This window comes from Ursus arctos, unplaced genomic scaffold (assembly GCF_023065955.2).
Source record: "Ursus arctos isolate Adak ecotype North America unplaced genomic scaffold, UrsArc2.0 scaffold_27, whole genome shotgun sequence".
Taxonomy (NCBI): Eukaryota; Metazoa; Chordata; class Mammalia; order Carnivora; family Ursidae; genus Ursus; species Ursus arctos.
Window position 1 is genome coordinate 34,232,043 of NW_026622952.1, and position 17,248 is coordinate 34,249,290.

Consider the following 17,248-nt stretch of genomic DNA (forward strand, 5'->3'; position numbering starts at 1 on the left):
ATAGTTAAGTTCATGACTAAGGAAACCTGCTCTCCAAGTCAGCCCAGATTAATGGGGAGCAGCTGAAAAACTGGCTTCCGAGGATCTGTTCCCACCTGCGTGATGACGTGGGCGGGTCAAGGAAGACTGATAAGATCTGTCAAAGTTACCATCATGCACTAGAAACCGGAAGTGGTGAAGTGGCGTCCATGCAACAGAGCTTGATAAGGGAGACAGTGACTCCGTTTTTGTCTATGAACAGATGGTAAACAACAAACTGCACGAGCTAGTTGTACCTAGATTCCTGAAGGGTCGTTGATTCTGTTTAAAGTTGCCACCTGAGAACCGTGCACTCACGTGCGCACATGCACACATTCCCAGATCACGTTTTCCCTCTCAAATAACCTCTTAAAGAAGTGGACAATTTTGAAGGGGATGTTTTTCTGGATTTTGCCATACTTTTTATATTTATTTTTTTTTATTATGTTCAATTAGCCAACATATAATACATCCTTAGTTTTTGATGTAGTGTTCAACGATTCATTAGTTGGCATATAACACCCAGTGCTCATAGCAGCAGTGTCCCCAGTAGCCAAACTGTGGAAGGAGACAAGATCCCCTTCAACAGACGAATGGATAAAGAAGATGTGGTCCATATATACAATGGAATATTACTCCAGCCATCAGAAAGGATGATTACCCACCATTTGCATTGGCATGGATGGAACTGGAGGGGATTATGCCAAGTGAAAGAAGTCAAGCAGAGAAAGACAGTTTTCATATGGCTTCGCTCATCCGTGGAACAAACTGTGGGTTTTGCCATATTTTGACACACCAGTTTTCCTCTAGAAATCTCCACGTCCCTGATAGTTGGATCTTTTAATAATGAAGACTAAAGTGTCTTACAATTTCAAAGAAATGTAATTTTCAGATCTATTCTACTACTTTTTAAAAAAGTCAGAACAAGCCAGGACACTTGGGTGGCTCAGTCCGTTGAGTTGGTTTCTGCTCAGGTCATGATTTCAGGGTTGTAGGATTGAGCCCCATGTAGGGCTCCACGCTCAGCAGGGAGTCTCCTTGAAATTCTCTCTGCCCCTCCCCCTTCTCTCTCTCTCTCTCTCACTCTCTCTCTCAAATAAATAAATCTTTTTTTAAAAAAGCCAGAGCAAGCCAAAGAAAGTTTTATGTTTAAGTAGATTATTAACATACGTACACATTTGTTGCATGAAAGGAGGAGATAGCTCTTAAAGCTATTATGCAAGAAAGAAATCCAGATGAAAATTGAGTCAGTACAACAGGCTTTTGAATAATGAGCAGATCCATGGGATTTCAATGGTTTCAAAGCTGCTAATAACTGTCACTAATGCATCTTCTGTTACATACATTTCGTGATAACAGCAAAGTCAGTATATTGGCATGTGGGGAATAGTCCATAAATCATATAAATGATTTCATTGTGTATTTCGAATGTTCTTGACATAGGTCCTCTTGCCATATTCCTTAATGTTGACAACCGTTACCTCAAAGTTGATGGATAATGACCGGCCCCTTTGGACAGCTAATCATAATGGTGAACGCTGTGTTCTTTCCATGAGATTGGACAGTGAATGCTTCTTTCAGAGAACAGAGCCTGGACATGAGAGAAAACTAATGACACATAGGAAAACAGCCTGTTTTCGAAGTTCTGACTTAATCTACATACCTGTCCTGGCAAATCTACATAACTAAATCACAGTCTCATCAAGACATTTCGATAGCCAAAGTGATTCTCCCTTCCCATTAATGACATAATGCCAAAAAAAGAGTAGAAAGGAAAAATACACAGCGTGGATATATAAAATACCGGCAGCCACTCCTTGTCTCCTTCCCCCTCTCCCTCAAAAACTGTTAGTTTACATAAAACCTATGATTTCAGTATGCGATCTTGTAACACTCAGAGAAACTTGCTACCTCAAGTGTTATTAGTGCTTTTGAATATCAAAATATCCTGTAGTTGGAATAATTCCCTTCTTCTTAATGACAGCTTGAGTACGTATTAATATGAAAGCTTTCCAAAAAATTATGGATTTTAAAATGACCGTATTTAGAAAAAATAAAATAAAAATAAATCAGTAGAATGACCATGTTTGGGCCAGCAAGATGTAGACTGTTCGGATAATATTAGACTTGAAAGCTAATATCAAATAATAATGAATTAGAATGCCAAAATATTGCCTCACACACTCCGTCAACATGTATATGAACACAGCAGGAAATCCAAAACAAAAGCTAATTTATGGAAAACTATGTATTCCTAATGACAGTTTAGACCAGTAGGGGTCCAAGCTACAAACTGCATCTTTACATGAGATGCTTTCATTTTCCATTGAAAACCTGGCTGTATTCTGTAAGCATGTATCCAATCAAATCATTGTCCTATATTTAAGAGTATTTTTCTTATTTTGTTCCGTAAAATCTAATCACTGCACATGCACATCGTGTATATTTATATATTTGTGAAATTGAAACATAAAATGATGAAATTCTGCTTTCAGAACCCAAGATACCGAAGGAATTGTGTGCACGAAATGGTGGTTTGACCCCACGCAATTTTATTTTATTCTCAGATTTTTAAAAAAAAGGAACCAACAGCATTAGTATTCTAATATGTTGATATCTTATTGATGCCAGATGTCTTTGCCTCTACTCAATGATGTAGCCTAAATATTTATATTTGAAAACATACTGACATATCAAAGAATTTAAATCTGGAAGAGACCTTAGAGATCATTTTGTGCAAGCTCTTTAGATATTTATATAAACGGGAGATCTAAGCCTCAGAGAAGCCCAGTGACTTGCCAAGGTCCCACAACTAGTTGGAGCCAAGATGGAGACTGGGACCCAGTTCTCTTTTAATATCAACAAAGGCTCCACGAGACGCCATAGGCAATCTGTGTTGAAAACTGTGCTCTTAATGATAAAAGGTCAGATTCTGATTTTCTTTTCCTGCAACTTCTGATCACATGTTCCTAATGAATCTTTCTCAGCAAGATTATTTTGGGGAAAATGTACCATGGTGGATGTGAGGTGAATTGCAAGGCAGGGAAGCTTTAGACCGTAGCTTGCCTGGGTGATGAGCTCTCAGGGTTTTGGAGGCAGACACAAAACTGCATTGCAGACATTTTCAGGATGATATTTTTTAAGTCCATTTTTTCTTACCAGATTCGGGTTCTTCTGTGATCTCAGATTTTTTTTTTTTTTTTTTTTTTTTTTTTTTTTTTTTTGGTCTTTGTGAGAATGTTTGCTTGATCTTGTAAGATTAAACAGCATTTAGCCAATAATGGCAGGCATGCTAAGAACTATACTCCAGGTTGCCAAAACCTCAGAGTGTTACTCCTCAGGGTTCTGGTGGCATAAGCGACATTCGGGTTTCTGATGGCAAGGGTGCTTGCTTCTGTGTTCACTTCACAACATCCCCTGTAATTTGCTCCAAGGTTCTGGCAGATTTCTGGACCATGTCACCAGCTGTCACCACCCCTCCTTCCCATCCATATTTGGCAGGATCGAAGAACACAGGCATGCCAGTAGAAATAATAGTAACTGTGATAGCAACTTCAGTGGCATGGTCCCCAGAGACAAGATCAAAATTTGGCACCTTTTCTCTCCACACAGAACTAAAAATGGCACCGAACTTGCTGCTTCGTGGTGTGTAATTTTCTTTAATTACACATTTTGGTTTCAAGTGTTCCACATGCTGGCTTTTAAGTATCAAACCAGCATACATTGGTTAAAAACAATGGCATGCCCTTTTTTTTCCTGTGGGGAGGAGGTGGGATCACTAGAATATCATGGATCCCTCTCGTCTCCATCAGCCTTGACAGGTAAAAGGAATGTACGCTGTAATTTCTCTCACCGCAATGGTCTTCGAGTCAGAAAGAAAATGTCTTCGTAAAATTTCACTAGCATATTGTCTCCAAATTATTTCAATTAGTGAGGCTTTTTTGCTTAACATTAACTGGGAAAGCCTACAGAAAAAAACTAGGAGGTTTTAGAATGGATTTTTTTAATTATATAAGAAATATTTCATCGTAAATATCTTCAGATTGGTTGAATCCAAGATTACCGTGAGACAACCTAGAAAGATATGGTCTGTAAAGTAGACCATTTGGCTGTTAGTAACACAGTTCGCAATAGTGACCAACAGCTTCACATCCATGCGCATTGTTTCTAGAATTGATATCATGATAATTTTTTATCATCAACATGGGTGACAGTATTAAAAGTATGCTCATTAAGGTTGTAGATGACAAATGTTAGATATTACAACTAATTTAGAAGGGTTCTGGGGCGCCTGGGTGGCTCAGTCGGTTGAGCATCTGCCTTCGGCTCAGGTCATGATCCCAGGGTCCTGGAATCGAGTCCCACATCTGGCTCCCTGCTCAGTGGGGGGCCTGCTTCTGCCTCTGCCTGACGCTCTCCTTGCTCACTCTCCCTCTCTCTCTCTGACAAATAAATAAATAAAATCTTTTTTTTTTAAAGATTTTATTTATTCGACAGAGAGAGAGACAGCCAGCAAGAGAGGGAACACAAGCAGGGGGAGTGAGAGAGGAAGAAGCAGGCTCCCAGCGGAAGAGCCTGACGTGGGGCTCGATCCCAGAACTCCAGGATCACGCCCCGAGCCGAAGGCAGACGCTTAACAACTGAGCCACCCAGGCGCCCCTTTTAAATAAAATCTTTTTAAAAATAAATAAATAAAAGCATTCTGACCGAGAAAAAGGGAGGAATTATACAAGGTGCCCCCAAAGCTTCTCCTTACTCTTACTGTCTCAGGGGCTCTGTTAGTCACCCCTGTTTCTCAGGAACCAGTTCAGCTACAGAGATCCAGCCTCTAAGATCAACTTTCAGCAAAATATTGAGAAAGCTGAATTATATGTTAAACCTTTCCCTTAACTATCCTCTCTTTTTTTTCATAGCTAAAATCCTATCATTTATTCCCATTCTTCCCAAACTCCTCTCTTTTTCCCCTCGACGTGCCTGTTTTACCCTCTCACTGCAAAGAGCCATTTCTGCTTCTCTTGCAACTCCCCGCTCCTCACAACTGCAGAAAGTAAAAAATTTATTCAGACAAAAAGTGGGATGTTTTAGGTAAAATACTACAAAGTGCTGTGGTAGGACAGGATAGTTGTTTGTTCCAGGAAGTCCTCGTGAACAAACGTCGTTTCAACCGGACTTCGAGGTATTGGTGAGATGTCATCAGACAGGACTTGGGGCCAGGAATGATAGGAGCAAAGGCGTGAAAGCAGGGCATGATTTAAAGGGTAGACAAGCACATCTGGCCCATTCACAGACCCTGTGATATATTCACACGGTTGTGCAACAGATTCCAGAACATTTCCATCTTACAAAACTGAAACTCTGCACCTTTTAAACAACGACTCCCCATTTCCCCTTACCCTGACCCGCTGGTAACCACCATTCGTTCTGCCTCTATGAATCTGAACTACTTTAGATACCCGGTGAGACTGGAATCAAAACCGTATTTGTCTTTTGGCGACTGGCTTATTTCACTTAACATAATGTCCTCAAGTTTCGTCCCTTTTACAGCCTGTGACAAAGCTTCCTTCCTTCTTAAGACTGAGTACTATTCCATTGTGTCTGCGTTCTGTATCCATTCTTCTGTTGATGGACATTCGGGGTGCTTTTGCCTCTTGACTCTTCTGAATAATGCTGCTATGCACATGGACTTGCAAATACCTCTTTGAGACCCTGCTTTCAGTTCTTTGGCGTGTACGTCCAGAAGTGGGATTCTGGGTCGTATAGTAGTTCCAGTTTTAAATTTTTTTTTTTTGAGGAATCACTGTAGTGTTTTCCGTAGCAGTTGAACCGCTTTACAATCTCGTCTCCAGGGCACAAGTCTTGCGTTTCTCCACATCCTCACCTAGACACGCCATAATGTTTGTAAACTACAAATCAATCTGGGAAGGCCATGAGCTGGTAGTCATTAACCTAGTACATGAATTTGTTTAATCAGATTGCTTTCCGTTTAACCCTCAGGACTTGCTCTAAGCAAGCCTTTCCTCGCCCTTCCCTCCAGCTCCGGCTGATGGAGTCACTTGCCATTCCACACAGTTATCTTTCCGAGGGGAGCACCTCGGGGCCTTATAGAGCCGAGCACGCGCAGGAAGGGTGTAGGGAAGGTGAGAATACACATCCTTTAGTTATGCTATGTGTCAGATGGGCTTTTAAATAACATACATTTAGAAAAGTATACAGATCATAAGGGAACACACCAGTGGAACCACTGCCCAGATAGAAAAATGGAAATATTACTAGCATTGCAGAAGTCCCCTGTGGCCTCTCCTGGTCGTTACCTAGCCCCCCTCCCTAGAGGTAATTACTCTGGTGACTTCTGTTCCTCCTACCAGTTAATTGTACCTGCTTTTGAACTTTATACACATTGACTTATACAATATTTGTGTGTTTTGTGAATGGGTTCTCTGGCTCAGCACTGCGATCGTGAGACGTATCCATGTCATTGCTCCTGGCAATGCCTTATTCATTTACGTTGATCTGTAGAATTCCTTGGTTGACTATAATGATATGGTATGATATATGATAAACACTATAATTTGTTTATCCTTTTTACTGCTGGCAGACATCTGGGTTTCCAGTTTGAGGTTATTACAAATAATGCTTCTGAGAACATTCTCGTTCCTGCTTGTTGGTGCTATGTGTATGTATATTTCTGTTGGATATAGAGACAGAATTTTGTAGACCAACTGGGGACTGAACCATCATTTCCAAGATTTTTAATGTAAAGAAAATACATTTCTAATTCCAAACAAGGAACTTAACAAGTGATTTTGCCAAATGCAGCCATTTTCAGTGGGTAAACATCTTGTATTTAGAAGCACATTTCAACAAATGGACAACTTCTGATTATATGTGCTGCTGTCAAAAAAAGAAATAAATCAACAATTTGTGTTAAAAAATTTTTTAATTTCTTTAAATTTTGATTCAGAACAATTGAGATGAGAAGGACAACAGCTCAGTATAGGAAAGGGAATCCTGAAATCGGGTCGAGAGATCTGGTATCATGAGTAGTCTTTGCACACTAGCTTTTTAAAAGGCATCGGGTAAGTCACTGACCGGCCCTCAGCCTGTGTCTCACTCATACAGCAGGGACGGTGGCCCCTGTCCTACAGTACATTATTAGAAGATAATAGACATCAGGGCGCCTGGGGGGCTCAGTCAATTAAGCGTCCGACTCTTGGTTTCCGCTCAGGTCATGATCTCAGGGTCATGAGATCGAGCCCCACGTCGGCCTCTGTGCTAGGAGCAGAGTGTGCTTGAGATTCTCTCTCCCTCTCCCCCTCCCACTTGTGCTCTCTAAAATAAGTAAATAAATCTTAAAAAACAAAAATAAAAACAAGATAATAGGCATCAAGGTATTTTCAGAGGTAAAGAACACACTTGAGCAGACATACAATGTTTTTGCTGTCATTCACAAATTCCCTTCTTCCTTGGATAACATTTTAGATGTGGATCCAGCCCCCACCCCTCATTAAAATCACCCAGAAATACATGGAAATAACAGTATGACACTATGAAACATGATATCAGAAACAAATACTTTAAGATTAAATCTACATGAATGCTTTCTATAACTTTAAAATACACACATTTAGTGTTCACATGTAGTTTTTGAATTGTTGTTTTAAAGACTCTTAGGGGCGCCTGGGGGGCTCAGTAGGTTGAGCGTCCAACTCTTGGTTTCGGCTCAGGTCATGATCTCAGGATCGTGAGATCCAGCCCCGCGTCGGGCTCCATGCTCAGAGTCTGCTTGTCCCTCTCCCTCTGCTCCTCCTCCAGCTTGTGCTTGCTCTCTCGCTCTCTCACTCTCTCAAATTAATAAATTAAATCTTTAAAAAAAAATACTGTTAGAGTTGACGAAAATAGCCTGTTGTGAATTCTCATCATTATCATATTACTATAAAGTCCTTGTACTGAAGATTCTTGCCTGGAATACACAAATGTTACTTAGAAGAATCTTTGCCCAGCCTCTGCCACCAAATACTGTCTCTGCCTTCCGTTTTCTAGATCTGGTAGAAAAACCTTATCTAGTCTGTGGCCCTCAGTGAAGGCACATTTCACTTCCTTCCCTATGGATTTTCACATTCCAGTGCCCCCTGGGAGAACAGGCAGGTGTATCGTGCAAAGCCCTTTGTGATTAGAAGGTCTGGGTTGAAGGGCAAGGTCTACTGTTTGCATGCTTGAAACTTAAGCTCCCCAAAAGCCTCAATTCTTAGATTTAAAATGAAAAACAAAGTAATAACAGTAAGTATTCATTGGAGTCTTCGTGAATATTAAATGAGATAGGGCAGGTGCTAAGCACTGGACATTATTTGATACATAGTAAGTGCTTAATGGATGTTTTCTTTAAAAAAAAAAAAAAAAAAGGCTGCGTCTTGATGTTCTAACAGCAATACAAAGAACAACATTCCTACCAGTCGATACTCCTCACCTAAGCTATGTGCCCAGGGCAGTGAGGGACTCAGGGCACAGAGCTCCCAGACACTCCTTGACGCTATGCCCCCAACCCACTAGGTCGTGCGTACAGCAAGGATCGATGTTCACCCTTCATGAGTACTGGTGCCACAGGCCCTCCCATGGGTTCAAATCTGCTTTCCAACTTGGGCGTCGAAGAATTGGGCTCATCCTTCGGTATTTACATATGTATTTTATTTTATTTTGTTGATTTTCCCTTATGTGTCTGCCAAGACCTTCCCATATAGTGCTGTTGTGCAAGTGCTTGATAATTTCTCTAGCATTTTTGACTTTTATGAGTTTGCTGCCTCCCTCCGCGTCCCCCTCTCTCATTTGTGGAGTCAGTTTTACTAACACCCTGTATTTGTAGGAACATCTCAAGTTACACATAATGAGTGTCGAGAGCATTACTAAATACCAAACACCAAGATTTCCAAAGTACGTAATATCCCAAGACCGAACAACTTGTCGGTTTCTGTTTTCAGTGTAAAGTTAAACAAGATGTATTATTATTCGGTATGGTTCTCATTATACAGCATCTTAAGTAGACTGGAATTTCATTTTATTGAGATTTACTGTAAGAAGAAAATATATAATAAAGCTATTGCCCATCTGGCAAAAAAATAAAATAAAAAATAAAATAAACTAGCTCTCCAAACAGAAACATAACACTACTTTCTAACATTTGACATCTGTGCAGGATCCCGTGGATTATCTCTCTTCTTCGAAGTCTATTAAAACCAATAATATAAGCAAATCTATCATTCGGGAAGACATTTTATGTTACATAAAAGCTCACAATGATGATAAATTATTTTGTGTAGAAACTTTGACCCTTTTGAAATATTTATCATCGCTATGCCAAAGTATGTCTGTCAAAGCTTTCACTGTATGCAGAACGAGTTCCCATTATTTTATTCAAAAATTGCTGAAATACCTAAAACTTGAAAAACGTATGAAGTGATAAATGTTTAGAAAGCTCCTGACATTTTGCCACTCAAACACTATGTAATTTAATGCAAAATGATGTATGAAGTTATCCCTCCTTACAAGCTGACAATTTGGGAATTCAAGGATTCTATAACCTATATCTTAATCCTTAAAAAACCAGAGCTTGAAAAGAATTGCTGCCAGATTATAATTTAAGACGGGGAGTATATACATTGGTTAAAAAGAGACAGGGTCGGGGCGCCTGGATAGCACAGTCCTTAAGCGTCTGCCTTCGGCTCAGGGCGTGATCCCGGCGTTATGGGATCGAGCTCCACATCAGGCTCCTTCGCTGGGAGCCTGCTTCTTCCTCTCCCACTCCCCCTGCTTGTGTTCCCTCTCTCGCTGGCTGTCTCTCTGTCACATAAATAAATAAAAAATCTTTAAAAAAAAAAAAAAGACACAGGGTCGATGTAGCTATGTTTGTATCTGTGTTTACTGTTTCTTACTATAGCATAATTTTATATCAGGAGTTGTTAACAAAAGAATGTGAAAGGTCCCTCAAACTGTTGAATCTTTTTTTTTTTTTTTTTTTTTTTTTATCCAACAGAGATAGAGACAGCCAGCGAGAGAGGGAACACAAGCAGGGGGAGTGGGAGAGGAAGAAGCAGGCTCCCAGCGGAGGAGCCTGATGTGGGGCTCGATCCCATAACGCTGGGATCACGCCCTGAGCCGAAGGCAGACACTTAACCGCTGTGCCACCCAGGCGCCCCTGAATCTTTTTTTTAAACGTTAATTATATAGAATACTAGTGAACTTTTGCTCAACTGCTTTTCCTATACTATTATGCTAATACAGTCATTATTTATTAATAATAGAACACTCTATTCTTGGCCATTTACTTATTTGTCTTAAATTTATTAACTTTTCCCTTAAATTACTACATTTTTATCCACAACAGTGTTTTCTTAGATTTGAAAACATCAGAGCATAGATTTCATTTACTTCACAGACACTTATTAAAGACCTGCGAGGTACTGGGCACCGTACATGGTAATTGAGTTACAAAAGTGATGAAAACAGTCTTGGGAGACGTAGTTAACCCAATCAGGAAAGGCTCCCCCACAAAGTTGGTGCCTACCATCTGAGCGATGAATGGGTGTTTTACACTGGATGAAGAGCATTACAGACAGAAGGAACTCTTTATTGAGAGGTAGCATGGTCTGGTCAGGTGACTTCAAATAGTTCAGTAATCTGGGGGCGTCTGGGTGGCTAGGTCAGTTAAGCGTCTGCCTTCGGCTCAGGGTCCTGGGATCGAGCCCTGTGCTGGGCTCCCTGTTCCATGGGGAGCCTACTTCTCCCTCTGCCTCCCTCTCGCTCGCTCGCTCGCTCTCTCTGTCTCTCATAAATAAATAAAATCTGTAAAAAAATAGTTCAGTAATCTAGAGTCCAGAATAAATAAATGAAGTACCTATGTACTAAGAACAGTCCTGCTAGGTACCAGCAGTCTGTAATATACTCTCACAGACCTATCCTGTCTAGAAAGGTCACATCAATTAAGTAAGGTCGGTTTAACCAACCTCATTTTTTAAGTAAAAACATAATATAATAAAAAAACATTTAAAAAAAGTAAAAACTATTGTTAATAATATTCCATCATTTGTCCAAGGTTAAATCCTAAATGGAAGATTAAAGCAAAGTCTAACTCCATCTAAAGCCCCTGTTCTTTACGCTGCCAAATTAATTGTGTTCCTATGTATATTTCATATTTAATAAGGGCTCGCCTTTTACCAGTGGTGGTCATCACACTGTTTCTAACAATACTTCTTAAACGCTATGTCTTTCTTCACCTCTCTGGTAAATTCCATATGTATGCTGAAATGCCAGACGATGTCCAAGAAAAATCATTTGCGATAAGGTAATATGATCGTCCCTGGGTTTCTCAAGGCATGTTTAGCCTCCTTCGGGCTGAATTCTGAAACTGTATTCTGTGGAACACGAATGAAAGTTTAGTTGAGGGTTAATGGTCAATATTACAGTGGTGATATTCTTGTAAATATTTCAAATAAATTAAGAAAAATCATATAAAAATTTTAAAGTGTATTACATTTATAAATGTATAGTCTTGTAGTTGTCTATTTTCTAAATATTTCAAATAAAGAAAATTCGTAAACACATTTACAAGATTTTTATAAATTTCTAAGATTATCACACCCACATCAGAAACTCTGCATGAAATTACCTGACGCATAGCGTGTGCCGTTGATGAATTGAATGTCATAAACTCGTCTTAAATCTGGAATATTCAAATGTTACTCTGTGTTGTGCATCTAAATCCATTCTGATGCAGCAGATTTACCCGGGAGACCAATCGTTACTTTGTACCTTAATCCACATGAACAGCGTCAGGGTTCTTGAGAATGTACAGACGTTGCAACTAAGTAGTACGCATGTGCAAGTGGCCTGAGGTCAAGCAAATTTGGCCGTCACTGCTACAGAGCATTCAGCCACTTACCTAAATGACAGTGAGGAGTGGAACTCAGGCCAAGCAGAACAAGTAATTATTCGTTCCTGAGAGCCTCCTGGTTCCGGTATCGTGCAGCATTTCTGTGACGAGGAACCGTTCCCTTTCTAATTTTTAGAAATTAATTTAGAAATCTAATGCAATTATCTTTGGTATTTTAGAACTTGGAAATTTTCACTTTACATATGAATCTTGTTCTAAACATGTTTACCATTTGCTATACTGCCTGCAAACAGCAGACCTCTCAACGACTTGTATTCTTTGCCCCCAGCAATGCATCTCTTTGGCCTCAACTGGCAGTTACAGCAGACTGAAAATGACACATTTGAGAATGGAAAAGTGAATTCTGATGCTATGCCAACAAACACGGTATCATTACCTTCCGGCGACAACGGTAAGAGAAAGAATTATGTGTCTTGTGTGTTTCTTTTAACATCTCTTTTCCATAATTTATTTTTATCCATGTCACATCCAGTTATATCTGGGAGAGGGAAAACATTTAGAAATACAGATGTCATCTTTTAATGAGGGGTTTTTATTCATTTACTTGAAAGATTGGAAGTTCACATTTTTATTAGAGGAATAATGGGATTTTCTGCCTTCTGATTTGATGGCTAGGCTTTTCCAGCTTTCCCTCTGCAAGTGTGTATTTTGTCTTATTTTTAGTCTGTAAATAGGCTATAATTCACTATATCTTCTTGTATATTATATCTTGGGTGTATTAGGCTTTTTTTCATTCAACTAGCATATGGAGTTGGAATACTATATTAATTTTGTTATAAAAGCTTTCAAATACAAGACGCATTAAAGGATTATAATTTATTGACCTTTGCTCTGCTTGTCCTTTCTGTAAACCTTCAAAAGTTTGCACTTTGGGCTAATAGACTTTCAGATCATTCGGTTCTGAGTTAAAAACAGAATTTAAGAAGTTCGAGAATGTGGTCTTTCATTTTTCCATATAAACACCCAGGAAAATGTATATATACATGTGTATATTTGTATTATATGTACCTGTCAATTATTTTGATACGTGTGTGTGTGTGTGTATTTTGACACTTGGCAATCTCTGACTTTTTGCAAAATGTCATAATCCTTTATAACTCAAAGAAGTTGGATCAAGATACTTTTTTTTGTCACATAAGCGTATTGTCTGCCTCTGAGCATTTCCTACGCTTTTCTTCCCCCTTTGTTCCTTCTTCTCTCGTGTATTTGTATTCCGCATCAGTTATGTCCGTCCGCATGGGGCTAGTTTCTTTGCAAGACTAGAAAGAAGCTATTGTGTATTTACAGATGACATAATCCATATTTATTCATATTTACATATATGCTGCCATTTGACACGTACCCGTTCACCATGACTAATGACTTTATCATTTTTCTGTTCTCTGTTTTCTCATCTTCTGTTTTATTTCAACAACAATACTTTATGGCAATTCTCTTCCTTCTTAGGAAGCCTGAGGAATTTTATAAGACGTTAGATTTTCATGGTAATAATAAATACCCTTCGCCCACACCTGTATGGAGCCTTTTGATATAAGGCTCCACATGTTCCAAGAAACTGTAAGTGGTGACGTATCAGTAATGACAACTGTAGGTGGGGGAAATTGCAATTAAGTAATCAATTGTTTTATTTTTTATACACTGATGACACAGAGACAAACCGCTCAAGTGACTGCACAGAAATTAAGAGTGTTTATTTTGGGTTTCTTTTTTTTTTTTTTAAGATTTTATTTATTTATTTGACAGAGATAGAGACAGCCAGCGAGAGAGGGAACACAAGCAGGGGGAGTGGGAGAGGAAGAAGCAGGCTCCTAGCGGAGGAGCCTGATGTGGGGCTCGATCCCAGGACTTTGGGATCACGCCCTGAGCTGAAGGCAGACGCTTAACGACTGAGCCACCCAGGCGCCCCTATTTTGGGTTTCTGTAGATTAAAATGTAGCCTGTCTCCTAAAGCGGATGGTTTCTATGAAAAGAGCCCGATGGCACGTACTAACCACACGTGGAGGGAACTTTCTTTTAGACTCAAGAAATTAGACTAAAAAGAGAAAGGCTTATTGTAGACATGTTTTCTTTTACAACATCCTAACCTTTTATCATGGTTTAGATGAAAATAGAGCACAGCTAATTAGTTTCACAATACCCGAACAGCGTCATACCAAGAGAGCTGTGCATTGAGAAATGCTCCCCCAGCCTCGTGCCGGCCCCTGGTATTCTGCCAGGGAGGACCTCTGCTTGAATCGGCCGCATTCCTCAGCTCACATAAACCTCTGTTCAAATCCTAGCTTCCTCACCTGTTTACTTTGTAACCTTGGTCCAGGTGCTTCATGGTTCAGATCCTACAAGAAGGATTTAGGACGACCCTGGAATAATCTGTCTGGGATTGTAGCAGTTCCAGGCATTTGAAAGAACATCTTAAGGGCGCCTGGGTGGCTCAGTTGGTGAAGCGTCTGCTTTCAGCTCAGGTCATGATCCTGGGGTCCTGGGATCAAGCCTGGCGCCAGGCTCCCTGCTAGGCGGGAAACCTGCTTCTCCCTCTGCCTCTGCTGCTCCCCCTGCTTGTTCTCTCTCTCTCTCTCTGTCAAATAAATAAATAAAATCTTAAAAAAAGAAAGAAAGAAAGAAAGAACATGATGTACATATGGCTTCAGAAATTCTGCAGAGCTTATAGAGTTTTAAACTCTTCTCCTTGACTGCAGGAAGAAATCCACATTATGTCAAAATCCACAGACCCATGCACATATCCATCTGAAACACGTTTCCCATAATAGTGCTTATCCTCATTTTGAGACATGTGCCCTGGCTTTCTTACTCTCCTGTGTTTCCCATTTATACAAGTGCTCGCTCGCTCACAACATTTCACAGTTTACAAAAGACGGTGGTCCGCAGCTTCAGCGACACTGCTCTGACAGTCCCCTCCTTTACGAGAGACCGAAGTCCCCCCACGTGATCATAGAACGCACTGGGGACAGTGGATGTGTGCCTGTAGAACTGTATACACATGTAAGCAAAGAACCTTCTTCCTAGCCTTGTAAACAAGCCCCCACATAAGGAACAGGCAACAGATGCCCCAGGAAGAGTTAGGTTCTCTGGAGAAAGACTGATGCTCCAGCCCGCCAGCTGGACCGGGGATTCATAGGAATTTCTCCTTATGGAAAGGAAGGCTATCTCTGGGCTCAGACCCTGTCCACAAAGTGGGACCTAATTAGTAGTTACTTGTCTTCTTTATTATTTCTCAAATAGCACCCCCCCAAAAAAAACCCCATAAATTGTAAGGAATTCTTATTTCTATTTTTCCAAGTAAAGGTTCTTGGTATGTATCTCTTAAATACTTATAGTCATGGGGTTGGTGGGGGGGGTCAGGAGGGGACTGTATTTGCAAGACAGAGGAGGTACCTGAAAATCATGGCTTTTAAACTAACTCTGTGATGACCCTGCACTGTCCATACACCGTCGTCCACGACCTCAGCTTTATAAACTATCCAGAGAAGCCTATCACATCATCTCTTTAGAAATTCTAGATTACCACCCTAAAGAGAGCCTTAGAATTCTGAACAAAGCTCACTAGGAGAATTAACTGTGCCAGACATAATGAGACGATTGAGTCACGGCTTCTAAATACAATACTTTTGTTTATGCAGTCCTATTTTACTCTTATATAAATACAATGCTAAGGAACAGCCATGGTGTTAAGACTTCAGGAAACTCCCTGCTTGCTTGTAAGCCCCTTTGAATGGAAGCTTCTAAGTGGTATTTAGTGTATAAAAGAAGAATTTTTATTGTATTGCATGAGACCGTCTTTGCCAATTTTAGAGATGAGAGGTCAGAAGTGTGGGGTCTCAGGCAAAACTCATGGAAGTGGACAGTGGGAGTGGAGAGGTGAGAATGAGGCTTTTCCACTTCTAATACCAGTCTCTTCCAGAAACTAAAATTACTCCCCTGGACCACGGACTTCATTTAGCCTAATGTACTGGAGAGAATGACACGGGCCTCTATTCACATCCTAGCTCCTTCATTTATTTACTTTGTAACCTTGAGCAAGTTACTTAACCTCTTGGAGCCTCAATTTCCTCACACGTAAAGAGGGGCTCGTAATACCCATCTCCTGGCTCACTGACTCCAACAGTCTGGCTGCCCTACTCCATTTCCCTTGCAGTCTCCCCTCCACACTTGTCTACCATTGTTCCAGATCTTCCTGCGGTCCTCAGAACCCCCGCTCTGTCAACAGATGGACTCTTCTATTCAACAACAAATAGAAACCTCCCCGGGAGGTTCTCTTAATTTCTTATAAACAAATCTCCATTCCTCTGCGTATCTGGACCTGCACTTCCACTCCCATTGCCCTGTATTCAAGGCTAATCTTTCATGAGCGCCCTCGATGTATCTTCCAAATTTGCCCACTGTTGACACCTTCCGTCAACATGTGAACGTACGGAGGCCCCTCAATGTTTAAAAAAAAAGCCAAAAAACCCTTGACTGTCCCCCCTACTCCGGCTCTACCCTAATTGTCCCTTCTCCCTTCACATCCAGGCTTCGTGAGCGCAGCCCCTGTATTGACTATACTCATGTCTTCGCCTTCCATGTACTCCTTTCTCATGGCCGTTCTCTACCACGATGCGTTGAAACTGATGGCTTCCAGGGTTATCAGTTGCTAAGTCGGTAGCATCAGTGAATACTCTTCCGTCTTTATCCTATGTGAGTTCTTGGTAGCGTATAATAGTGAATCTATCCCTCCTAATTGAAATGCTCTATTCTCTTAGCTTCTGTGATACTGCATTCACCTTGGCTCTCTTCCTGACTCTTTGGCAGTGATTTCTCGGCTTGTTGAGTTCACTCATCTTTCTCTGCCTGATCCCTCAACATTGCCGTGACTCAGGACTCTGCTCTTTTTTGGAATATGATTCCTCTGGGTTCTCTTATCTGCTCTCCTGGCTTCTGTCACATTCTATATGCTATGTGCTATGTTACGTTCTACATGCTCCCAGATCAATATGTGCGGTATAGATATTTCTCTCTCTCTGAGCTCCAGACATCAACTATGCAAAATCTATCCAAGTCCCTTTGGAACTTCTCCACCTTGATATCTTCCAAGCACCTCAAATGTCACGGGTCTAAAACTGAACCCATCGACTACTTTGGTTCTCTTATTACTGCATAATAGGCCACATCAAGATTCAGTGGCTTAAGAGAACAGTTGGTATCACCTCTCCCGATTCCGTAGATTGACTGGGAAATTCTGGTATTTGTACTTGGGTGTTTTGGTGCAGTTGCTTTCAGATGTCAGCTGGGGCTGTT

General features: G+C 40.6%; 1 protein-coding gene across 5 annotated transcripts in view; it reads left to right on the forward strand.

The window, feature by feature from the left end:
- TENM3 (teneurin transmembrane protein 3) overlaps positions 1–17,248 on the forward strand; it is a 1,574,093-nt gene that overhangs the window by 1,429,707 nt on the left and 127,138 nt on the right. For all 5 annotated transcript variants that reach the window (XM_057303360.1, XM_057303361.1, XM_057303359.1 and 2 more), the window contains one exon: positions 12,228–12,350. In XM_057303360.1, the coding sequence (XP_057159343.1) occupies positions 12,228–12,350 (123 nt within the window). The remainder of the gene's footprint in view (positions 1–12,227; positions 12,351–17,248) is intronic.